At 46.1% G+C, this 24,920-nt stretch overlaps 2 protein-coding genes across 9 annotated transcripts; one reads left to right on the forward strand and one right to left on the reverse strand.

Moving 5' to 3' along the window:
- Positions 1-1,844: 1,844 nt before the first annotated feature.
- SNX5 (sorting nexin 5) lies at positions 1,845-16,775 on the reverse strand. 3 transcript variants are annotated; one of them, XM_039717641.1, is made up of 14 exons: positions 16,698-16,764; positions 9,932-10,187; positions 9,729-9,833; positions 9,136-9,246; positions 8,480-8,601; positions 8,050-8,173; positions 7,350-7,445; positions 6,387-6,492; positions 6,232-6,307; positions 5,343-5,382; positions 5,150-5,236; positions 3,927-4,086; positions 3,132-3,217; positions 1,845-2,404 (listed from the first exon to the last, which is right to left on the reverse strand). In XM_039717641.1, the coding sequence occupies exons 5-14, from the start codon at positions 8,551-8,553 to the stop codon at positions 2,357-2,359; spliced, it is 897 nt and encodes a 298-aa protein (XP_039573575.1). In that variant the 5' UTR covers positions 8,554-8,601; positions 9,136-9,246; positions 9,729-9,833; positions 9,932-10,187; positions 16,698-16,764; the 3' UTR covers positions 1,845-2,356. The 3 variants fall into 3 exon arrangements, 2 of the variants coding, with proteins under 2 accessions (XP_039573575.1, XP_039573560.1); XM_039717626.1 differs by lacking the exon at positions 9,932-10,187 and having other exon boundaries at positions 16,698-16,775; XR_005628464.1 differs by lacking the exons at positions 1,845-2,404; positions 3,132-3,217; positions 9,932-10,187 and adding an exon at positions 4,910-5,068 and having other exon boundaries at positions 3,955-4,086; positions 16,698-16,775.
- Positions 16,776-16,856: 81 nt separating this feature from the next.
- MGME1 (mitochondrial genome maintenance exonuclease 1) lies at positions 16,857-24,318 on the forward strand. Of its 6 annotated transcripts, XM_039717709.1 has the most exons (7): positions 17,146-17,162; positions 18,059-18,244; positions 18,371-18,449; positions 19,672-20,276; positions 20,950-21,172; positions 21,591-21,723; positions 22,900-24,318. In XM_039717709.1, the coding sequence occupies exons 4-7, from the start codon at positions 19,754-19,756 to the stop codon at positions 23,032-23,034; spliced, it is 1,014 nt and encodes a 337-aa protein (XP_039573643.1). In that variant the 5' UTR covers positions 17,146-17,162; positions 18,059-18,244; positions 18,371-18,449; positions 19,672-19,753; the 3' UTR covers positions 23,035-24,318. The 6 variants fall into 6 exon arrangements, 5 of the variants coding, with proteins under 5 accessions (XP_039573635.1, XP_039573627.1, XP_039573613.1 ...); XM_039717693.1 differs by lacking the exons at positions 17,146-17,162; positions 18,371-18,449 and adding an exon at positions 16,969-16,987; XR_005628485.1 differs by lacking the exons at positions 18,059-18,244; positions 18,371-18,449 and having other exon boundaries at positions 17,072-17,162; positions 22,900-23,182; positions 23,558-24,317.
- The last annotated feature ends 602 nt before the right edge of the window (positions 24,319-24,920 follow it).

The following is a 24,920-nucleotide window of genomic DNA, read 5'->3' on the forward strand; positions in this document are numbered from 1 at the left end:
CTCAACTCAGCTTGAGGAGAAACACGGGAGCAGGTAAGCAGTGGCTGTTGCAGCCTGCCACCCACTGGCCTCCAGAGGGGTGAGCTGTGCTGGAGCTTATTTTCCAAGTCACAACGCTGAAGCTGACTGCAATGCACTCTGCTGGCAGCAGCTGACACACAGCAGCTTCCTCCAGAGCAACAGTGGCATTGGCAGACTGCTTTACAGCTTTCTTGCAGTTATTGTAAATTAACTACAATTACAATAACTGCAACATCAGTATAAAGCCATCATTACAGCCATCTGAAGTGTTTAACATACTCTTAATCTGTTCACATTAATATCTTGACTTGGATTAGACTTCTCAACTCAGCCTGAGGAGAAACACGGGAGCAGGTAAGCAGTGGCTGTTGCAGCCTGCCACCCACTGGCCTCCAGAGGGGTGAGCTGTGCTGGAGCTTATTTTCCAAGTCACAACGCTGAAGCTGACTGCAATGCACTCTGCTGGCAGCAGCTGACACACAGCAGCTTCCTCCAGAGCAACAGTGGCATTGGCAGACTGCTTTACAGCTTTCTTGCAGTTATTGTAAATTAACTACAATTACAATAACTGCAACATCAGTATAAAGCCATCATTACAGCCATCTGAAGTGTTTAACATACTCTTAATCTGTTCACATTAATATCTTGACTTGGATTAAGGTATGTCAAGAATTTAGAGTGCCAACCACACAAGAACAAGTCTCGTGGAAAAGCTCCAAAAGGGTGTTTGAAACAGAAAAAGGGTCTCTCAGTTAGCTTCCAACACTGTATGAAACCCACCATAGCCTGGGCCACTTCTGGGGTTGGGATATGAAGTGTTGCCTACCATGGCAGAAACAACTGCACCCTTTCTCTGGGGAAAATGAGAAGAGCCTTTGAGCCAGGTTGAACTAGTTTATGATAAACAGTATGCTTTTTTAGGAAAAAGCAAAGCTTTGCCAGCATGAACTAGCATGGGACCACTGATGGCCCCAGGACAAGTGCTAGGAGCTTATTTGACATCTGTCATAGGAAGCATCACTCTCACCTATCAGCTATATAGAGGTCACCTCTGCACAAACAACCCCAGGATGAAACTATTCCTGCTAAACAAAGGAAAAAGGAGTTCACATACTCTGCTGCAGGATGGTGTGGCTGGCAAAAGCTGCTCAGTTTTCATGGAGTATCAAGAAGAAAAAGCAGTAGGTCACAGGAAAATAAACCCTTAGAAACTGCCACAGAGCTGCCCATTCTCAGAGCTTCTCTGGCTGAAGCTGCTTCAGGCAGTCTGCCCAGAGCACAGCCACAGAGCCCACTTTGAGCATGATTAGAAGTTCAGTCACATGAAATTAAGCAAGGCTGAGACACTCATCTCACCCAAAAGCTGCCTGTAGGAGGGTCTGACTCACTGACCTATATCCATGGATGCCAACTGATAGTAAACTGCCCAATGATGGCCCGGGGCTTGTGGGCTGAGCCACCTCAGCTGTGGCACTGTGAGCCCAGCTGTTTCAAAAGCTGTTTCTATACCTTACAGAAGGCTATGCTTCCAGAAGCCCTGAAGATTTAAACAGCCTCTTGCTGCTAGTAGGAGGTATAAAATTACTTTACAATGCTGTATGTGCAGCACAGGGGAAGTAAAAGTTGCAGCCAACCACTCAAACAGCAATGTCACTTGAAGTCCACACATTTCATTTCAACACCCATTCCAAGAACAATCCTCTTGAGTCAAATATTTCTCTGTACTGCTCTGAAGAGCTCCAGGTGATGAGTAATTCGTGATAGTTCTGTGTCTGAAGCCTTTGTCACTTTACATCCCACACAAATTCTTGCCATACAACAGCTTATTGTGTCAGACATCTTTATTTGCTGTGTTGCTCAAGTGTACAAATAGTGAATGTAGTTATAGAAATTCAAAATATATTGTAGTAGAAATCTGTCTGGGAAGTGGAATGCTAAGATATTCACTCTATAAAATTATTCCCCTTTAGTCACTCTCACTTGGCAAGTTTTAAATACATCAGGGCCATGAAGAGACAGATTATGATCCTGCAAAAAAGGAGTTTTCAGTAAACTTTTTCTGCTAGATGAAGTCAGTCAACAGCAAATTAATTTCTTACATTTGACTCATTTTGAGTTATCAGCCAACAGGATGTTAGCTACATCCAGACAATTCATACACGATTCAGCTCCCATTTATACCAATAAAGTCAATGTATCACTATCAACATACCTAAGTATTAGTGAAACAATCTCAGTGACAATATTATTTTAAGCTAATGAAGTCAAGCCAATAAGTTGCCCCTGGCTATTGAGTGCAATTGATGCTTTTGTCACATTTTCAGAGTAAGACTCCTCAGTTCTTGAACAAGTCAATACAGCTCTGCAGGAGAGACACATTGTTCTGCAAAAGAAGAGAATTAGTTTCAGATGAGGATGACTGATAATTCAAATCCTGCCTTTCACAATGAAGTAGCTTCCCAAATAGTGGGTCCATCACAGGATTTTGTAGCCTGTGCCAATGCTAAAGATCTCCTACTGCAAAGACCAGCATTCAAGCAGTAAAGAACCAAAACCAGATCACACATTCTGCAATCTGCCTCTTCCTGCAGGCCTGCAACCATTAATCAGTTTGTGGTAAGGAGAGGGGCAGGAGCCAACAGGCAGCTTTTAAAGAAGGCCAAACTGAGCAGTGTTGTCAAGGCTTCGTGTCACATTCCAGTGCAGCACTGAAGTAGCTGCCTGTGGCAAAGCCCAGTACTCTCAGGCAGTGGGACATTAGACTTCCCTTCTTCAAAGGAAGCTGAGGATGCACAGTTACTGCTTTGTTCTCTGCACTAAGTTAACAGACCCTTCAAGCCTGCCTAGCAAAGCTTGGCAGAGGCTGCTAGAAAGCCAGCGTCCCCTCCACTGACAAGCCAAGGACTGACAGCCTGATCACAAGCTGCAGGATGTGCTCCTGTGCCAGCACTCAGGAGCACTGGAAGCAGCAGCTGCCTCTGGACACAGCAAGGGTCAAACCCCGCAGATGAGGCTGCCTGATGGGAAGTCAGATGACCCAGCAAATCCTCCCAGTTACACACCACTCATTTCTCTCAACCCATGCCTGTTGAATTCCAAAGAGAACACACCTTTGCATGTTTTATTTCCAGTTCTGCCATTTCAATTAAATTTTTACGGAATGCTGATATTCTCTTCTGTTTGAAGCTCATCAGTTCTGTAGAGAAGGAAAAAACAAAGGTAAGAGGTAGACAAAGTGTGACAAGCAATGCCCCTCCTGTTTCAGGAGTTCTGTTGTGCAACTCAGATTATAGCATTTGATCAAAAAAAGGTTCACGAGTTTGTCATGCTGTTTTTAGACAGAGATGCAGTCATCACATGATACACAGACAGCTTAAGACAGAAAAGCTTTGTAGGAAGAAACCTGGAACAAGCCAGAAGTAAGCCACACAAGCTCTGTGAGAACCTGGATTATTTAAAAGCCAAATACACAAAAGGAGCAGCATGTATACCATGAAAGCATATTATAAATATATATATAAATATACACACATATACTGTTGTACAGAGAACCAGTGTGTGAAACCCTGTATAAGGCACTCAGCTGTGTTAGGACAGAGCAAAAAGCCTATTTGCACAGTTCTGAGATAATTAGTTACCCTCTAGTAGTTACATTCACATGGAGGCTGAGTTCAGTCCAAAAAGCAAATACTAGGGGCTTATTTATAAGGTTGGTGTAGTACTGACAGTGCTCTGCTACAGAAAATCGCTTTAAAAAATGTTTAGCTGTTTTACAGCATCTATCTCTACTGTCCTTGGGAGGTCCAAACTGTTTGTTCAGGAGCCTTCAGTAGCTGAAGGTCAGATGAAGACCTCGACTGCATTAAGCTCTCCTTCAAGCATAAGTTCAGCAAAGCCTGTTTTACCTTGTTTAGCAGATTCTGAAATCTTTTCAAACTTCTGACAGCAGTCCTGTTGATGTGCCTCAGCCAGCCTGACATCCTTGCTCTTTAGTCTGGCTTTGTCTAGAGCTTTGTTTGAGTTCTCATAGTCAACAAGAGCCCTGGTTCGTCTGTACAGAAGATCCTGAAGAGACAGAAATAGCACACCAGAGCCTTAGCAGGACTACTTCCCAAACTGAGGTTACAGCCACCTCAGCAGCAGGAGGTTTCACTTTTTTCAGATTCTGCTTTTTCAAACAAGCTATTACAGCCTGCTCTTGGCAGCCTCTCACAGTGCAGCACTACATTTTCAGGACAGCCAGTTATGCCTTGGTGAAGGAAGTCTAAGGGCTACTGTGGGCATTGTTTCTTCCCTTAAAGTCATTTCTCCTGCTGTAAGGTGGATGTCTCCACTAAGAGCAAAAAGCACTTTCTGAATTCCCTCAGTCTACTTCCAGCAGACATTTAATTTGTTGGAGATCTGATAGTTTGACTGAAGCACTGCACTAACCTAGACAGGAGAAGTAGTACGGTCTCTGAGCCAACCCCTTCCAAATGCAGCAGGAGTACAGCTGTGATGTCTAAATAACAGTACACCCACTGAGGGAGGCTGGGGATGTTCTGGGGTACCTGACATTACAGGTAAGACACTAGATGAAGAGGCCAGATAGGTTGCACCTAGATACATTTTTGCAGCATAGTCATCCCCTGTCAAATCAAGTTTTGGTTAGAAAAAGAGTTTCCAGCAAGGCTTTTGCAGTCACATCAATCTCCCAAAGCCCTCTTGGAAGTTCAGACTCCAATAGCCTTCACAAGTTACCACGTATTTGTGCTAAGGTACTCTAAAAATCCTGAAATCAATCCCAACTAATTAGTCATCATTGATTTCATTGGCAAGTCCATGAGTACTCAGGCAGGGAACAAGAAAGAAACTGCTGCAGACTCAAATTCAGTTTGCTCTAACTTACAGAAATTTAAAGAGTTCTTCCACTTTACATGCCAAAGAAAAATTGGTCCAAGTCTTCTGTAAGTGGCTGGGCTCCAGCTAGCTAATATATAGCTTCTATATTCTGCTGTGGTTTAAGAGTCTCAGGTTTCTTAGGCAAAACAAGGGTCCACTTTCCTGTCTTCTTAAAGCACAAAGAATACCATGAGTGAGTAATGTTGCCCATAACAAAACTAAGCTTCAAAAAGAAAATTCTTCTCACCTTAGCAGCTTCTATATTGAGCATGTAGTATCTCAACAGTTCAGAGAGCTTCAAGTCTTCATCAGATGAAACTCTACTCTCTACCTTCTGCAGAAGGGGAAAAAAAAATCATTTAGTTGGTGTGTAACAGAACAGCAACATTCAGAGTCAGAGATTCTTCTCCCCCACACCCGCCCCCAGCAAGGCTTCTTACCCTGAGTTTCTCAAAGAGCTCTGCAACTTTCAACAAATACCTAGTGAGGGGGGAAAAAAAAACATAAATAAGTTTGAGATACTTCTTAAGTCTGATAAATGCCAGGATCAATTGGCAGGAAACCAGAATGCTGAAGGCTGGAGTTTACTCCTATATACAGATCCAAACAAGGGCTTGGAAAAAACCAAAAAACAACAACTCATTTAGGCAAAAACCTGGAGAAAAGGTTGAATGTGCTGGATTCCAGGCTACCAGAACAGTACAGCTGAGCAGCTCAACACCATTGAATGTAACAATGCTGATCTCCAGAGCATAAAGATCTTGTGGAGAATTTCCCTGCTGCTATCCAAGAGAGATGAACTGACTTGTTTATTCAGCTATACACTCTGTTTTAACAAGGTCTTGGTAAATTGATAGCAAAGTCAAAAGGTGGAAGAAGTCACGTAAAAAAAGGCAACTGAGTTCCCCCATCTTAAAAAATCCCCTACTATTCTGGAAGTGCAAAGGTCCAGAAGATAGCACAGACCCAGTGTAAGCTGACCTAGTGCAGTTATATTTAACAACACATTAGAACACACAAACCCTTTCTTCAGGGGTTCCAGCAGTTTGTGACCTGAAGAGAATCAAGGAGATTTCTGTTTAGAAGGATTTTGATGACCAGCACAACCTCTAGGCCACAACTGGCAAATGATCAACTAGTTCTGAGTTAGGTGCAATTGATAACATTAGGTCTGCCACAGCAGGAGTGCCAGAAGAAGGAAAGTTTTAACGCCACTTGCATGCAATTCAAGAACCTGAAACCACCTGTGACTCAATCCTCTGGATTTTAGAGAAGAAATTTGATATTCCCAGACTCAGGATATGTTTATGAACAGTTGGAATGTCTTACTTTTTGATAACTGTAGGCTCTTCTAATGCCAGGCTGTTCAAACAAGCTGAAGTATAAATATAGTCATCTGCAACATCTGCAAGAACAAGACAAGGTTTTCAGGTTGAAATCACCAAAACTGCATGATCTCTGGAAAGGGCTTTGAAAAGATTCACTTTTATGAGATCTTGTCATCTTATCTGCTTTTGCACATGCATCCTTGATTCTGTTGTAGTAGTTCACAAGAAAAGTCTTCTCTTGCTCAAAAAAATCTTCTACTTCCTGAAAAAGAACATGGCCTGTTAAGTCAGTAACTGCAGAAAACAAGCTCTTCCCTATTTTAGCAAGGGCCAAAGAAACAACCATAGCCTGGGCATGAGCTTGAGGCCCATCAATCCTGTGGAAAAACTGTTCCAGACAAGATGTGAGCCAAGGGTTTGACATCCCAAACCACATGGCAAACTTCTTCCTCACTATGCAGTGAAGATGAAGTTGGCACTCAAATACTGATGCAGGTTGTCTGAAGCAGCCACTAAGTTATGGGACAGCTCTCAGGACTCCCAAGTGCTGGAATTTTATTTCCTAGGCCTGCTGCAACACTGTAGCTAAGGACAAAGCAATTTACAAGCTTGTTTCTCATCCACACCAAAACATGATACATATTGTAAAGTTTCATGACACTGCGCATGGGACAACAAGCTTTTTGGAAATGCTGCCATGGCAACACAACACAAAAGCAAGACCAATTACAGGAGTCTTTGGTATTTGATCTTGTCTAGTATAAGCAGAAATCCATAAATCATATCTGTTCAGAGCTCCAAAGTAGACAAAAGCCACAAGGATATTTCCTGAAGGTATAATTCCTTCCTGTCCAGTATCAGGTATTAAGGCAGGTCTTCTGCATGCAGAAACTTGAATTATACACTGAAATTGAACAGCCTAAAGCTACAATGTTTTATTGCTATAGAAATCAATTAATACAGGCTACTCCCCTCAAATGGGAGGGCAGTAACAAGGAAGGTTAATGTCAGTAGCTGAGCCTCATGCACAGCAACCCTGAAGCAGACAGGAGGAACTTCCCTGGAGCAGGAAGAAAGCAACAATCAAAATTAGGGTAAGAGACAGAGCAACAACCTTACCTTGACTCCAGAGAAGAGGACCTCATCAGCACTCTTTACTACACTTTTTAAAAAGCCACCAAACATCTCTTTAGTGTTTTTCCTCCGAACACTCAGCTGTAATAGAGAGGCCAAAGCAGCTTTAAGGTTATATCCGGGGAGGGAAAAAAGTGACTGTTTTGATACTTGCAATGTTAGCAACATCCTTTACACTTAGCATATGTGAGAGCAGTTTGATTTCCAAGCCCTCCATAATACCCATATAAAAATGTAACATGTGGCTTGGTTACAAGTAGTTCAACTGTTCAGTGCCACGGATTTTTCCAATTCCCATAAGCAGCTCTGTTTCTCCTTGCATATCTTGGCTCAGCATCTATCACTCGTAATTAGGAGTGACTTTAACACACCTACAGTCCTCCACTTTAGGACCATGCAACACAGCACAGGTACACCAGAGCCATACATGTTCCCAAGCTAAAGACATGCAAAGGTGTCTTCCTCACCAACTCGACAAGGATTTAAAAGCACGGTGAGATTTATAACAGAGCAAGGTGTAAAGGTCAGGCTTTCACCCTTCAGTCACCTCACAGAAATACTTGCAATGTCTACTTGCTGATGCTGCACATAGATCCACAGAACATTCTGACTGTGCCCAGCAAAAACAACAGCACTCCTAATAGTTTGTCTTGCTTGGAAAGGGAAACAAGGAAAAGAGCCTCACGTCCTGGTCATACTCCAGGAAAACATGGAAATTGCGATCTTTGCTGAGCACAGGATGAGAAGCAATCCGCTGCAGGAAGATCTCATGTGATGAGACAGTCTTCTTGAAGACAGCGAGGTATTCACTGCAGGGAAATAACAGACAGATCTTCTTTGTACTACCCTCTTCAGTATACAAAGAATTGCTTTAAGTTTAGCCTATGAAAATATTCAACTGCAGACTTCTGAAATAGCCAGCTTGTGATAGCGAAGCTACTTTCAATCTCTTTAGCTAGGAAGTTTTCCAGCTTGAAAGCTGGGCCACTCCTCAGTTTCAGGATTTTCAAGACACCCTTCAAAACAGAGACACTCAAGATCAGTTATCACCAAATGAGTTGCTGTCCCAGAAGGCTTCTCTATATGTAGCTTTTGGCAATAGACTCGTTACTTACGCTTCCAGCTCTTGCTTCATTTTGGCAAACTCTTCTTTTGTCATGGACACTTCTCCTTCCCCCAGCTTCTGCATCTTCTCTCTGGGACCATCAAAGTCAGGCTTTGAAGGTGCTGGAGGTATCTAGGCAGGGAATTGGTTAGTCATGGATATTAGCAAATAAAGTTATCCAAGATTAGTTCTAGCCTTCTCTAGAAGGAGGCTCTTTTGCCTGGTCATAGGAAAGTGTGGTAAAGAGCACATGATGCAGGAATTCCAGATTCCTGGTTTGTGTCATCCCTCCCCAGGAGGGAAACCAGCCCAGAGCGACAGCTTCTGTAATCCACCCCAATGCCAGCCATCTCTTAAAGAATCATGATAGGAAGGAAAACCCACATTTAATAGGCTACTTCAGTGTGCCACCTTCAGGCAGATATTAATACCACCACAGAGTCAAGGACTCTCACAGCATCTTTTGCTGCTGCAAGCTATATGCAAAGCTAACACAAATGCCACACCACTCAAGCTGTTCAGGAATTAAGGCAACAGGAAGTGTAGGGAACACCCAAGTCCCAGAACACCAGTAACACTGGTAAAACATGCTCATGCCCTTATTAGTAGGCACTTTAGATTGCTACAGTTTTTCACTTAGAATCACATTCTTTAGGAAGTACTTACAATGAGTCCTGCATACTCTTCAGTTTCAGTGAGTGTATCGTGTAACCACACAAAGTCTTCGTGCTGCCTTGTAACTGAAAACTCAGGGCTTTGAAAAGCTGGCAGTGTAGTCTGGAAGAGAATATATAGAAGCCCTACTGTTTTGTAAATCAGTGCTTTTAGAAGCAGTTCTGTCCATTTCCAAAGGAAGCTATTCTGCTTACTAAGAGCCTTGCCCACTCCCTTTTAGCTGAGCTGGCACTTATTCAACAGCACCACTAAGGAGACTGTTAGGAAAAAAAGTACTGTTGTAGAACAGCATTAATGCAGTTTGTTTTGTGACATTTCACAGTAGCTGCCTTCCCACCCCCCAGCCTTCTGGTGTCTAGCTAGGATTCCTTAGCAAAGCCATCAGCTACTTGCCTCTGTTTAGAGAGTTCAGATCCTAGGAAATCTGAAGTTTCTGCATATGTATATACACACATCCTCAGTCCACCTTTAAGTGGGAAATCTCCATCTAATTAGATTTTCTTCATTGCCAAGGCCATCTTTGCAGGTATGTGTACAGCAAATACATCTGCTACTTGCACAGCCCCTTTTTGCCATGACCTTACCTTAGTGTGCACAGTGAACTTCACTCTGTCCTTTTCACTTAGGGCATCAGGGATATCAATTTGGAGAGAAGGATCAACATTCAGGTCTACAGACACAGACCTCAGCTGCAAGAGAATTCACAGAATAATCCTTGATCAAGTAGGTTTAGTGAAGCTGACTGATCATCAGCCCTGAACAAGAACCACACTGCATCACTACACACCTGCCTTCAGGTACACGCTTCTGATCAGAATTCCTTTCCCAGTGCTTCAAAAAGCCATAAACTGAGCCAGCATTCCTTTGGGGCCTATTTCTTCATTCATTCCAACAACTTAGACCCAGAACATAATTTCAAGACTACTCAAACTTTTAAAGAGCAGTGGAATAGCTTTCTCAGCAGAGGATCCTCCAGCTTACACATGAAGACTGTCTTCTAAGAGGCCCTCCCTTGCTGCAGCCTGACAAATCATTGTTGTTTTCTGCATAAGGGAGAAACCACCAGAGATCAAGGTCACAACACAGGAAGTTTGCTGAAGAGCGACCATCAGAGCCAGGAGGAATGCTGAAGTTACCCTTTGGAGATAATTCTGAAGGCCTTCTCAGAAAAGCAGGCTAGAGAACTGCAGCAGGACTGCTATCTCCCCATCCTGCAGCACAGACCACACCAGCCTGCTCCTACCTCTGCAGTGTACACTAAGCTTCAGCACCCTAGTCCACAGGCAAATGCTGTCAGGATCTGAGCAGTCCTAGCGTATCACAGATGGCTAAATACTGCCTCAAGCCTCTGCAAAGCTGCCTAAGAACTGTTGATAGGCTGCCTGTTATAAGGTGAAGCTTTGCTCCCAAAAGGCTCTGGAAGATGCCTCCCCTAGGCTGGCCATCTGCAGCCCAGATCTGGTATGTGACAAGTCTCTGGCTGCCTGCAGAGGACACAGCTGCCAGGACAGGGAGCATTTGCCCCTGCCACTGCTCTCCCCTATGATCAGACTGCCGTGTGTAAGTGAGGGATACCCCAGGCACTGCACCCTCCAGCCATGCTAAAAACACTTCTATCTGCTGCATCCTCACTGTTAGCTAGAATTAAAAGGAGATAAGTAATAGATAAAACATTTTAAGCCTTACAACTATAGAATGAACTTGCATGCAAGCACATTAAGCTTCCCAGAAGATGGGAAGGACAGAAGACTTTTAGCCCTTCCTGGGCATTGCCTTGGTAGTGAGCACACTGACAGAGCATGCCCTGGAGCACAGCTCCTAGCAGTCCCAGGTACTGTTCATGTCCCACAGGACATGGTGGGACCCCAAACTCTACAGGGACTCCAACAATAATCACTTCCCTCAGTCACCACTTAGGACAGACTCTTATGTTCCCATGCAGGCAGGCAATTCTGGTCCTTGCTAGGAAGGCACAGGCCAAACAGAGGTGCACAGTTCAGAGGTCACTGACACATTCACACTGACACAGGCTTGGGCAGAAGCTGCCCACCCCAGGCACTGCAGGAAGGACAGGTAGAAGGCCACCAGTCAGGCATTAGTTTCACTGGGAGCACAGCTCCCTGTTGCCAAATGAAAGGCAAGCTGGTTGGTGTTTCCCATTTCCCAGGCAGATAACACCACCAGCCAAAGCAGCAAGATGCAGACCCCAGTGTTTTACATCCTGCTTACTTCTATTTGCTATCCAAACAGGATCAGCAGTGCTAACAATATGAACTGCTGAGTCTGGAAAGTATGATAAGCCAAAGGAAACCATTTCCTCTCAGCTAAACTAAGGAAAGAATTACACAAATCAGACAGTCCTGAATTTGTGAGCTTGCTTTCTTTCTTGTGGAGAAAGTAACCTGTGATCAGATGCTGTCTAGGCCCCTCCATGCCTAGTAGTTGCCTACACAGGAGACAGACAAGCACAAACATTAGGTGGTCCTGCTTGGCCAGATTAAAGCGGTTAACATGTCACAAACATGTATCTCCTGGCACCCTGCACAAACTGCAAATAGGATCTGGAGCTATATGAAACCAAGGATTTTAAGACCCCAGTCTGCTGTAGTCCTGTGAAGGCCACTGTGGGCTCCCAACTCCAGGCCAGAGACCTTTAGGATTACAAAATCATGGCTCAGACTACAAAGGGAACATTCACACTGTCTGAGCTCAGGAGGAGAGAGTGCTTTGTTTCCCGACAAAAAGTGCTGGAGTAGCATTTGTCCCCTGAAAGGGGGGAAGCAGGAAGCCCCAGTCCTGTCAGCACAGCTCTGTAAAGCACTAACTCAGGGAGCAACCCACAGCAGATGCCTCACACCAACCCCTGACCCACACAAGCACCAACAGCTCTGCCTGCACACAGGACCTTTTGTGCCACCATCTCTCCTGCACCCATCCTATAAGCAGGAATGGGGACCAGCCTCCTCATGGGCACATGAAGGCTCTGCAGAGCAAAGGAATTAAACATCCATCTCCAGGCCCCAGGCTTGTCCTTTTACCACAGCAGGCATCCAGCCCAAGGCTTTCCCAGGTCACCCCTCCATCTTCATTCCCTGGCAGCTCCTTCATATCCAGAGGCATTTCTCTGCTAGCATTTCTCTCACTGTTTCCTCTCCAGACTCCAAGCAGTGGGGCAAGAGAACTGAAGGTTCCCCATCCAGCTACCAGAAACCAGTCTGTCACTCCATACCCTCAAGGGATATAATCCAAGCTCAGCAGCTGGGAAAGGATTATTCCTCACTGGTAGCAGATGCCCAAATAGTTGCAGAGGACACAGAATGGAAACAGCTGGGTTGGGCTGCAAACTGAAACACTCACCCTGAGCCAGCACAGTACTCTCACTTTCAACTCTCATTTCTCCTCCCCAGAAGCAGCTTCTGGTTTGCAGTGACTCCATAAACTGTTACAGCTTCTCTGACACCTCCCACGTCTAAACTCGGGACTCGTCAGAGACTTGTTTCAGGATTCCTAAGGTTTCTTGAGGATTCAAGCAAAACTACTCCCTGTTCAGAACAGATTCTGTCGACCTGTCCAGCTGGTAAATCAGAACAAAGCAGAGGCTTCACAATAACACAGACATCATACTGGTTAAGATTTCTAGGTTTCGGGACTGAAAGACTATAAATAGATATTATGGTACTAAGTAGGACACCATGATAAACCCCTGGTCTAGAAGCCCAGGAAACAGCAGAGATCATTACTGTGCCCAGTCCAGGTAGAATTTTAGAACATTTGCCTTTTTTCTATTTGTTAGAGATACTAGGAAAAAAAAAAAAAGTTGGCTCACAAGGCAATGATGACCATCAGCTACCCAGACTTATGTGTGACATTACATTTCTGATCAGGCCTCACCCAAATGCAAACACATCTTGATGCTTGCAGACACCCAGTGGGAGGAAATGCCCTCAGCCACTGAAGTCTCTCAGCTCTGCTGAGAGGCCTGAGCTGCTGCTTTTACAGTTCCACCCTTTGCAGTTTTAGCATCAGCTCCGGATGACTCGGTGTCACTTCTGCATTCTAACAAAAGAATCTGCCAGTGCAAGCAACTGTGTGCAACTTCTGACTGCCAGTGAAATATGTATTTGTTCTCAAAGACAGATTAATCCAGGGGTTTTCCACATAGCCAGGCTCTTGGAAGAGCAAGGAGCCCTTCCACAAGGGCTCACATGTCAGAGTTTTCTGCTTATTGTCAGCTACCTTTTAAAAACCTTCTCCCCTCACTGATCACCTCCCTGCTGTCATTCAGGCAACAGCCCACAAACAAGACTTCAGAAGTAATTACATCTGCCACTACCTAAAACCCATTACTCTTTACAGAGCAGGCTTTCTAATTAAAGCTGTTTAGGTGCTCTCCAGAGAGCACTAAAAGATCACAGTGTTTTCTGGCAGTTTATACAGAGCCCTCAGTTCCAGAGGGCCTTGTTTTGACACCCAGAATTAGTCACCAGAGGATCTGGCCAGCAGATATCAGCAGCATTAGCTGCTGGAACTACATTTTAGTCATATTCAGCACAAGCAGCTTAAGTTTCCTTTTAATCAGGATACTAAAAGGACATCTGAAAGTGCACTGCAAGCATGCAGCACTACAGGGCACATGTGAAGCTTGGATTTTGCAGCCTTTGTGGCAGTTTGCTGTCACCACTCTGACACTGAGCTGGACAGCCCTGAAGTGGTCTGGTTACACAGAACCACGAAAATTGAAGCACTGCTTACTTATGCTACGAAAAATGCTTCCCCAAATTTGTGACTTCAAACTGAAGAACTCCAGTGATGCAAAGGTTGAATTATTTTGCTTAAAACACTGATAAAGAGGGAATAACAGCTCAGTGCAGTCACTCTGAAATGGCATTCCTCAGCAAGTGCAGTGCTTGCCAAGGAAGCAGAAGACCCAGAGCATCTGTTGCCTCAGGCTGGGCAATAAAGTGGCCCTCTCCTGCCACAGGGATCTTTCTGCAGGGACTTGCAGGTCACACACCTCCTGACAGAGGGAAGGACTCTATAAACATTCAGGGATGCCACATTCCGAGCAAAAGCCTTGCTGGCTCACCCAGTTCCTCCAGCAGCATGCAGGACACCTCCACCCAAGCCATGAGGTCAAGCTGAGGGGGTCAAGCACAGCTTTGGCCACACAGGGCAAGCCCCCCGTGTGCCTACAGAGCACGGCCTGGGGCTGAGCACTCCTGGCCCAGCTCAAATGGAAACGGTGCAGCAGCAGCAAACCCCAATTCACAGTCAGCCTTCCCCAAGAAGGCTTTGCTGACCTGCTGCAGTGAGGCCAGAGCTGGTGGCAGGCAGTGTCAGGAACAGGGCAGCCTCACCGTGTTGGCTTCGCCTCCCAAACTGCTGGGCCAGCTCCGTGGAGGCTGCGTGTCCTTGAGAGGGCATTATCCCTGCCCAGGAGCTGGCACCTTGCTAGCAGCTCACCTCCCTGCTTCATTTCAGGCTCAGCAGCAAGCAGAAGCAGGTTTTCTGCTAAGCACAAGATCCAGTATGGTTTAATTCCTTCCAGAATTTGTCCAGCAGAGCCACCACTTGTGAGTGATAACAGCAAGTCCCAGGCCATGACACAACATTTTGTCTTCCACTGATTTTTGAAAGAGGTGCTACAATACATGCTCTTAGCATTTTGATCTAGAACATTTCAACTGCAGACTGAAGCCTTCAAATACCATGAAGGCAGTGACATTAGGAAACACCAAGGTATTTACTCAAGTTTAGCTTGGAAATCCCACCACTCACTTCAGATTCTGAAGTGCCTTTTCCTCCCCCATGATAGATTACACCTTATTTTCCACTGCACTTTCAATCACCTTTATCCTACCCTCCCTTCCTCTTCCTACATATCCTGATCCTCTCCTGCTTTGCCACCTCAGGGTCAGTTTTTAGTTTATACTTAACAGTGGCTCCTATTTAAGTTAATTCCTAATGAAGTTTCCTTTACAGGCACGAGTTTTATCTACTGCTCACACACCAGTTCCATGCTGCTGTTTCTTTGCCTAAACAGGAACAGACAAGATAGGAGCATTTCTATCCTCCCCCGTGCTGCTGGAATCCCAAGAGAGCCCTACAACCTAAAACAGGCTAATCTTTGTCCATTGAGCATCAGAGTTTAAAGTTACTCCAGCCCCCACCACGACAACATTTTCCCCTCCCCCAAATATTCCTGTCCGAGTTAGAAAGGCACATAAACACTCAATAGTTACCAAATGTTGCAAGAGAGTTGATATTTGACCTTCCCCTCCACTTTTCTCCAAGGGCAGACACGTTAATACAAAGAGTTTCACATGCAGCAGAAAAGAAAGCACTGGCCAGCTCACAGCAAGCTACAAGAAAATGCTTCCTCTACAAACTCTTGCCTGTCTTACTGACTCAGGACTGTTTCAAAACAAGATTTATACAGGAAAGAGGCAGAGAAAAGGAAATTATCCCAAAGTCAATAAAGGCTGGTGTATTTCTAGTTAATATACATGCTTCAAAAAGCTGGAGAAAACACAGACTGAAGAGATTTCCAGCACACCTAACAGCTTAAAGCAAAGTCATCTTCCTGCCAGTGAAGCTTAGTCACAATGCAAAACCACATGCAGATGTGACAATATGAAAGGCAAATAGGCAGCTTGCTGACTCTTACAGGGCTGCCTTGCCTTCTCAAGGTGTGTTGAGGGTAGTTATTAAACCAGGGAGTTTAGGTAGGTTAACCCAAGCAGCTCGTCCAGCAGCAGAGAGAATTCCAATCATTGTCTACACTACATAAACATTAATTCACAAAGTTCCTGCTTCAGCATTTCACTTGCATTTCCTCTGAGAAGTTGAGAGCCTTAACATTAGGAAATCCCCTGTGCTGCTTTAAAGGGAAGACACGAAGCTCCTCGGCACCCACAGCTTCAACACTTCTCCGGAGAAAGGAAGACCAAGCTGCTGATGTGACAAGCAAGGCAGAGGGGCAGCGCAGGTGAAGTGACAGCTGACAGCCTAATTAGCGCAGAGCACACGGCCAGGAGGTCCCAGGCACAGCAGGGCAGCCGGCCCACCGGGCAGGAGCAGGTTTAACCCCTGCAGCACCCGGGGCCAGCTCCCGCTCCCGCATCCATCCCCCGCCAGGCCCGGCTCCGGGCCCGGCTCTCACCTGCACGGAGCGCAGCCCGCTCCGCCCCGCGGCGGCCGCACAGCCCTGCCCTTCCCTGCTCCCCCTCCTTCCCTGCTCTCCCTCCTTCCCGCTCCAGCTCTAATCCTCCCACCCGCTGCCCTTTCCCCGCTGCCCTCTCCCCTCAGGGCTGCTCCCCGCGCTCACCCCCCCGCTCCGGCCCCCTGCCCTCAGGGGACCCCGGCAAGCCCAAGGCACGAGGACTAAGGCGACTTGCTTAAAAAAAGTCCTAAACGGAGCAAAAGCCCAAAACCTGTCACTGTCCCGGCGCTGCCGGGGGCACAGGGAGCGCGGAGCTCTCTCCCACGCCGCGGGGCCAGCTCGGCTGCGCCCTCAGCGCCCGCCCCAGCCGGACTCGGGCCGCCAGCCTCACCTTGTCCTGCGCGTCCCCACGGAGCAGAGCCATATCTCCGGGCGCAGACAGGCACCCCGCACCTTTCCCTTTCTGCTCCTCCCCGCCACCTCCTCCTCATATAACCCGGGCGGAGCCGCCGCCGCCACACCCCCTGAGGGGCGCTCGCCATCTTTGGTGAGGGCAGGGCGCTGCTCGCCTTCATCCCAGACGGCACGGCAACGCTTTAGCTTTTCGGCTTGCATTTAAAGATTTGGGCTGTTTTCCTTTCAGAATTTCAAAAAATACCCAAAGAGCGCGATGTGGAGCAGGTACACCCCTCTCGGGACGCTCCAGCGAAGGGGAAAGGGGTGGGGGATGGCAGTGCGGAGAACTACAAGTCCCATGAGGCAGCGGGCGGCGCATGGGCGGTGAGCACGGCAGAGGTAGTGGGCGGGGCGCGCCTGCGCGGTGGTGCCCGCGGCGGTGGCGGGAAGAGCGGCTGAGGTAACGCGGGGCCGCGGGTCGTGAGGGCCTGAGGGGAGGGAAGGAAAAGGGAGGAAAAAGAGGAAAGGTGCCGCTGTTCCCGGGGCCCACGCTGCCCCCGGGTCCGTCAGCGAGCATGGCCGGGCTGCCGCCATGCCCGTGTCCGGCGGGGCTCCTTGCCCAGAGTGGGTTTTCCCCCTCTGCGCAAGGGCGGGCTGTCCCGCACTGGGGTTTTCAGGCACACGCACAAAGTTTATTTGCCTGAGGGCACTTGGTGGTCACTGGTGTTGGCCCAGCTCTTTCATAGATCGCCAAAAGCGCTGACTTCGTGTTACAGCCCTATTTCCCACTGATTCCCTTCCAGTGCTGACCTGGGAATGGAGCTTGAACTGGGAACTGATGCCTGAAGCTACCCTGAAGTAAAGCTCACAAGTGTGGGCTTGTGCTTTAAACGGGGCTGCTGAATTGTCTCTCTTGGTGCTCTAAACATCCCAAAAGAGGGAGGCGTATTTTAACCCGGATAGGTTCAATAATGTATTTTGAAAACTGCAGGGAACACACAGTTACACCTTCCTCAGTGGATTTGTTCTGCTCAAATTAGGGACAAGGGGCAACAGGTCTGTGGGTGTGTTTAGGAGTGCTCTTTTTTGTTATCTCTGAAATATGCCAGTGTTTTGGGTTTTTTTTAGCTGGATAGGTTTCTGTGGAGAAAAAGCCATACTGGTTATTATGCAAAAACACAGCTGGAAGTAGGTTTTTATAGATGTGAACTTTTCCTTACGTTTCTATTTCCTTCAGTTAAGCCACTCATTCCTATACTGGAAAAAAAATTCCTTAGTTGTCTTAGCTCATTTATTGTTGGAGCTGCAAAGTCAACTTGCTTGGGAAAGTAAAGTCCTCTTGGTTTTTTTTTTTAGGTCCAAGTTATTTTAATTTTTTTCAGTTCTCCATTGTGGCTCATCATGCAACACTTGAAGGAATTCTGCCAGTCTTCAACCACAAATGCTTTCAGAGAGAAGGGAGGCACTTCCCCAGAGGGAAATCTCAATTAAACTCTGTTCTTTGTGTACAAGAGTAGAGCCCAACCACTCCATTTCTTCCTTGTAAGTTATCTGCACAGAAGTGCCACTTTAGTGATTTACTGAAGAACACGTGATTCTTTATTCAGCAGGGCACGAGGGTTCCTTATTTCTTAGCAACCCTAGAACCTCTTTCCTTTTGTAAAACAGGACAGCAGCTGGCAAACTCTTCCTTTCCTTGTGGTTCTGTTCAGACACTGCACAAACATTTCCACTGGAAAATCCACAGGTATATTCCCCAGCACAACAAAGGCTGTTAAATCAAAATTCCTGCTAGTCACTGAAGCACTGTGTTGCACTAAATTTAACTCTGGAGCTCGCAATATTCCATATCTCAATAGCTCCGTGATTCAAAACACTGATTGGTGTAAATTGATTCCTTGGAAGGTGTTGAGGGGGCAGCTTACTACAAGTGAATTTATGCTGAATCGGGCATCTCCTTGCTACCTCCAGTGGCACAAAGCCAGAATAAACTTTTCCTTTTGTGCTGTGGCTTTATGTGACAGAGCCACAGCCACTGGCCCAGCATTCGCTCTGTTCTGATTAGTGCAGGTCCACAGTGACCATTAATGAGCCTGTTAATTATCCTCAAACAGCAGCCTGGGAATCCACGAGCTTGGATGCTGTCACACAGGAATATGAATATACTTTTCCTCTTTTATTTGAAATCCCAGCTCTGGCACCTCTAGTCAGAGGTGAGCCCCAGGAGGGAAGGGATCGATTTTCCTGCACTGCTGAAGGACAGTATTTATGGATCCCCAGCCCAAGGTCTCAGCCTGCTGCTGCCAGGTGCCTCGTTCTAATCAGCTGCCCCGTTTTTGCAAACTCTTGTATGACAGATGATCAGTTTATATTTTACACTGGACTTTAAAAAAATTTCTTTAAATCTGAAAACATTTGCAATGCATCTGGTTTCTCTTTGCCTTTTCTAGCTTCAAGTCTCACAATTGTATATACTGCTGCTGTCTGTTTTCTCCTAGTGATACAAAAGAAAGTTGTGGGTTTATACCCTGTAAGGTACCCCACAATCCCCTTAAGTTGGTCATTCTCTATAAGCTTAAGAGTTTTAATACCTCACAGCAGTGGATTGGCTTCAGTGTCCCCTGTGTAGCTTTGATTTCCCCCTCCCCTTTTGGGTGTTGTTTGTGGCAGATCTGGTTTTTGTGCCTCCTTCCATGGCAGTTCTGATACTGTTGCTGTAGGGATGTCCTGTGATGCAACTTGAGCTCCTTGCAACAAATCTTCAAGTGTTTCAGGTTTCAGATTTGGCAGGCTGTTCTTTTCAGGAGCATTTCCTCTTTTCCTCGTTCATTGTTTTTTTTATCTGATTTATCTGAAGAATAAAGGTGATACAAGGTAAATGAGGACACTCTGGTCATAGCAATTCTTTGCAAGAATAGGATGGTGGCAAAGTTTTATGACTCTGTAAATCACAATTTTTTTTCCCACAGGAGGAAAAAAATATGGTAACCCACAGACTGTTGTTGGCAGAAGGAAGAAAACTCTAACTGCTCACAAACACTTCTTGTCAGGATGCAATTCCTACAGATCCTGTCCAGGAAGCCAGGGAGCCTGGAAGTGCTTTTTCAAATACCATTTTGCCAAAAGCAGTTCCCATACACGTGTCTGTCTACCTCTGCATGTGTTTATAGCAAAAAGAAAAAAGGAAACAGTTATGACCAAGTTGACCAAGAAAAATACAAGAACTTGGTCCACTCTGTTACATCTTACAAAACCAGCGCCCAAACACCAGAGACAATACTTGAGGAAGACAATTTGCTATATGGGCCACCAGCTAAACACACAGCTCCAGTAAAAGCTGGGACAAGAGCTCCCAAGAACTGGGTTCCTTTAATGAACCCCAGCAAGAGAATTCTTCCTGTCAGCATTGATCCAAACGTGCCCATGAAAATCGGGTTGCAGAGAACGAAGATGCCCAGCGTTACCCGCATCCTTCAACAAACCCTCTCTCCTCAGCAAGTCTTCTATCTGGAAAGATGGAAGCAGAAAATGATAGAGGAGCTTGGAAAAGAGGGATTTGAAGAGTACACCAAAAGTAAGTCTAGGCACAGTGTGATTGCAGAGTAGAAGCAGTAGTTTGGATTGCTGGCAGGTACGATGGGCCAAGTGGTTTGGAAATCCATGGAGTTGTTTCCATTTCATGGGAGTGTGTTGTGAGTGTACCTGTTACCAAGGAGCCTAAGCTCTAGTCTTTGTTCTGGGACCACAAAAATGGATTTAAAAATTTGTGGGAAATGAGAGACAGACTGTAGGCTTACTTTGCTTAATCCTGTCTGACTTTCCTTTAGTTCTCGATTTGCCAGTATCTAATTAGAAATAGGTATTTTCCAGATGATGTTACTGAGCCTCTTTGCAGTTACAAAGCTACTTTGTAACAAGATGGAAATAGGCATTTTGAACTCCTACAGTCCGAGTGTTTAACAACCAATGTGTCCTGCTGTTTATGGTGAGGTTTTTCAGTAGCTGTTTGGTTTATCCAGTGTATGTATGAGTAATCAGTGAGACTAAAAAAGTAAAGGAAGCATTAATATAATAAGGGATACCAATTTCACTATTGATTATTTATTTCTGTTTCTTTCCCTTCTCCCCACACCCTCAGACTTTAAGTACAAAAACTGTGACCGGTTTAAGAGTTACATTGTGGAATATGTAGGATACAAATCTAAAGTAGTGTCTAAAATGTGAGGGGGTTTTCCCATTTTTCTTAGATCTTTTTCTCCAAGGAGAGCTCTTCCATTCAGCTTTGGAATCGATACTCCTGTCTGAGGAGACAGCAGCTAGGGACCAGGGTGAAGATGATGTCGTGGCTGGCTACTTATCCAGTGTGGAGCATGTCTTGGAAGACATCCATGAGGTGAAGGCTCTGGAGAGTGGAGTTCACCACGAGACCCTGCAGTACCTGGGCCTGGTCGACTGCGTGGCCAAGTATCGGTGAGGTGCCCTTCCCTAAAACTCCTGTCATGGGATGCTGTGGGGGCCAGGGTGTGGTTGAGTGGCTGGCGGAAGCTGGGCAGAGCTCTAGGAGAGGCTGGAGGAGCTTTCCTGGATGATCCTCATGGCAGAAGTGCTGTTTTTCCTGGTGGGGAGCTCCCTGCTGCAGAAGGGACGGGTTTAAGCAATTGTCAGCATTTCCAGGAACAGTGGCAGGTTTGTGTAAACTAGTTCTAGTTTGGTTTTTGGGATCTAAACTGCCAGTGTGAAAGAGACTTGTTTAGTCATAATAATGAGCAACGTGACATCAGGGGGAAACTGGCTGAGAGTGAAAAGTCTTTATGTGCTGTCTCCCTTATTTCTTACTTGAGACTAAACTTAAGTTTAAACCGTTGTCCTGTCTTGTTCTCCTGTGCAGGGGCCAGCTGTGTGTGATTGACTGGAAAACTTCAGAGAAGCCAAAGCCATCTCTGCAGAATACTTATGACAACCCATTACAGGTTGCAGCATATATTGGAGCCATAAATCATGATGCCAATTATGACTTCCAGGTCAGTAAGCCTGCTGCACGCCAAGACAAGCAGCAATGCCTGTGTGATCTTCATTTCTTCCTGCCTTTAGAACCTGCTGCCCATCGTGGAAGTGTTGGTAGGATTTGTAACAAAGGAGCCCAGTCTGAGATCAGGTTAAGATGCCATACTGTGAAATAATTCCACTACTCCTGCTAATCCTGCTGCCCTTGGCTGCCAGTAGGGAATTGTCAGTGGTTTTAAGGAAGTGCTCAGTGGGACCAAGGGATGCTCAGATGAACTCCCAGGTACTTGGCATGTGGGCAATCCCCTGTGCTCTGTCCTGTGTGGTTTTTGCCTGTGTCAAGAGTAGGAAGGGGCAGGAGAGGAAATAAAGCAAAAGAACCTGCAAACAAGAAAATGGTATGGGAGGGTCTTGCCTGCATCCTGTCTTGCTGTGTCCCACTAGCAAATGAGGGACTAGGGATGCACTTGGTGTCTGGAAGCTGTACTTCCTCAGGGAAAAGCAATGTGTTGGGAATCACTTCATCAGAAGACTGTGGAATAATATTTTTAAAGACTCCAAAAGCAATTCTAGCCTGCCTGCTTGGCCTGAAGGATTTTTACCTGAGTACAGATATTGAAGGGGGAAAATAAGAAGCAGAAGAGAGCAGAGTAATTTGTATGCTGTGCATAGGACTTCCTAGGATACTGTAGAGGTCAGGGAGCACAAGCACTCCAGAGACATGATCCTGACAGAGTGAAATATGGGCTGGAATTCTGCTAGTAGCTTCCTGCTGCCCCCACTGCCAGTGGCTGTTTGGGATTTGGGATTTGTCAGGTATGAAAGATGTCAGAACATACCTAAGTAACCACTTCTATCCAGACTGAAGCTGGAAGGTGGCATCAGTCTGGTTGTATGGCCCCAGGCAAAAACTCCTCAGTCTCTGGCAATTTTCCTGGCATCTGCAGGGTTTAAATATCACTCATCCTCAGAGTTCATGTCCCCTGGTTTTCACTGGAGTTACCCAGCTTTGGGCTCAGGGATTTTGGAGCATTTGAATGTTAGGTCTCCAAGTACTTTATGGTAAACTATTACCCCTTTTTATTCCCCGTTTCTTATGTGAGATGTGTATGTTAGGAGGATGTTTTGCAGTGGGGTTTAGCCCTTGGGCTTGCACAGCTGTAGGGTTTGTGACAGCCCCGTTTGTGCTGCAGGTTCGCTGTGGGCTCATTGTGGTTGCCTACAAGGACGGCTCTCCGGCGCACCCGCATTTCATGGACCCTGACCTGTGCTCTCAGTACTGGAATAAGTGGCTCTTGCGCCTGGAGGAGTACAAGGACAAAAACTGACCCACACTAAGCACAAGCAAGTGGCCAGAGACAAAGGAAGAGACAAAGGAAGAACCTTTTGTTTAAATGTACCACTTTCATGTTCTTATTTGAGTGACTTTGGCTAATTTTTTACTACCCGGGCTCCCCTGTCTCCCCTCCCAAAAAGGTGTGTAACATTCAAATAGGGAATATCTATTTCCTTATATTGTAGGTGACCTCAGTGGTCCAGGGAGAAAAAAACCCCAACTTATTTGGCCTCTCTTTTTTATCCCACACAGTTTATACAGCCTGGGGTTGGTAGAAGTTTCTACTATCAAGTAAAACTGCTTGATCATTTTTCTTTTGTGATTTTTGAGGAAAAAAAAAAGTTGAAGAACTATGTCTTTAAAAATTAAGTTGGTGAACTAAAGCAAAACAATATCTCAGATGTATGAGCTGAGAGAAATGTTGAGAGAAATGCAAATGTTAAGAAGACTGGGTTTCAGTCAGTTCTTGCTCATGCCATCATCAGGCTTGTTCTTATTTGTGGTTTTTCTTACAGCTACAACTGGAAAACCTGTGCTGAGAGTTACAATGAAAGTCCTCATTACTTCTTATTTAGAATAGTACAGCAAAGTGGCCACTTAGCAGAAGTGGCTCAGCAAGAGAGGAGCAGAATTGGAGCCAGCACTCCCAGAAATTTCCAGCGAGTGTTCTGAGAGGTGGGAATGTTGGCTGCTGCTACTGGCTCCTCCTGCAGGCTTTTTAACACCCAGCCCACAGAAGAGGTCTGTGGGATGGGCTGTGTGCCTTGGCTTGGGAGCTCTGTGCTGCCACTGCCTTGGGCTCTCCTGACTCTGCTGTGGGCCTGAGCCAACAAGAGCCCACCACAGTGTGAAGCAGAGCTTTCTGAGGGATGAAGAGCTGCTGGTTGGGTTTTGGGGGCTGTTTCTTACGGGTTTCTCTTTGTTTTTTATTGTTTTGTTTGTTTGGTTTTTTCCAAATAAGTTTGTGAATAAACGTTTTGAAACAGAATTTTTACTTTTGAAACATATAAAATCAAGTTTGTAAAGCAGAGAATAAGCCTTGATTGTGTCAGGCAGTATTGTTCTAGAATTATTTTTTCTTCATTCTCTTTGTCTTCCATGAATTGTATGTGTGAGTTTTCACAAAAACACTGCAGCTTACAAATAAAATTATGACCAATGCCTAAGCTTCAAGAAAATCAGCCAGAACCCCGTGCCTGAGGAAGGCTGCCAGCAAAGCCAGTTTGTAAACCTAAGTCCCAGCTGAGTCTGTACCTCAGAGAGCCAGGAGGAGGCAGCCAGCCTCCAAAAGACAGCAGTGGTGGGAGTCACTCGGGTCTGGCACTTCTGAAGCCTGGCTGCTGCCTTGGGCATCCCTGGCTGAGCTGTGGAGCTCTGCTGGAGCAGCACAAGCTGGTTTGTCCTGTACCAGGACTGGCAGGTGCCTGTCACCAGTGTCACACCGACCCAAACACACTTTGTCACCAGTTTCAGTGAAGTTGCCAGACTGTTAAAGTGATGCACCCCGGGCACTGCTGCAGGCACTGTCTGTCCTCTGCACAAAAACTTGCTGGGCAGCCAGGGCAGTTACTTCAGCTCTGACATCCAGCTTCCCAGGGCTTCGCTCTCCATCCAGGATGGCTTTTTCCCTGCTCCCTTTCTCTTTTGTTGTGAATCCTTTCTGTGCCCAGCTCACTGTGCCTGTGGTTCTGTCAGCAGGGATGTGCTGTGGCAGTGACACTGGAGGGAGAGCAAAAGCAACACGTGGTGCAGGAGGGATAAAAACCCAACCCGTGCACACAGGTACACACACAAAACTTGTCTCTGGCTGGAGAGGAAGGGCTTCAGCCCCAGCCCTGCTGAGCCAGGGGAAGGGCTGAGGCTTCAGCAGAGCTGAGC

This window comes from Passer montanus, unplaced genomic scaffold, assembly GCF_014805655.1.
Source record: "Passer montanus isolate IOZ18808 unplaced genomic scaffold, ASM1480565v1 scaffold102, whole genome shotgun sequence".
Classification (NCBI taxonomy): domain Eukaryota; kingdom Metazoa; phylum Chordata; class Aves; order Passeriformes; family Passeridae; genus Passer; species Passer montanus.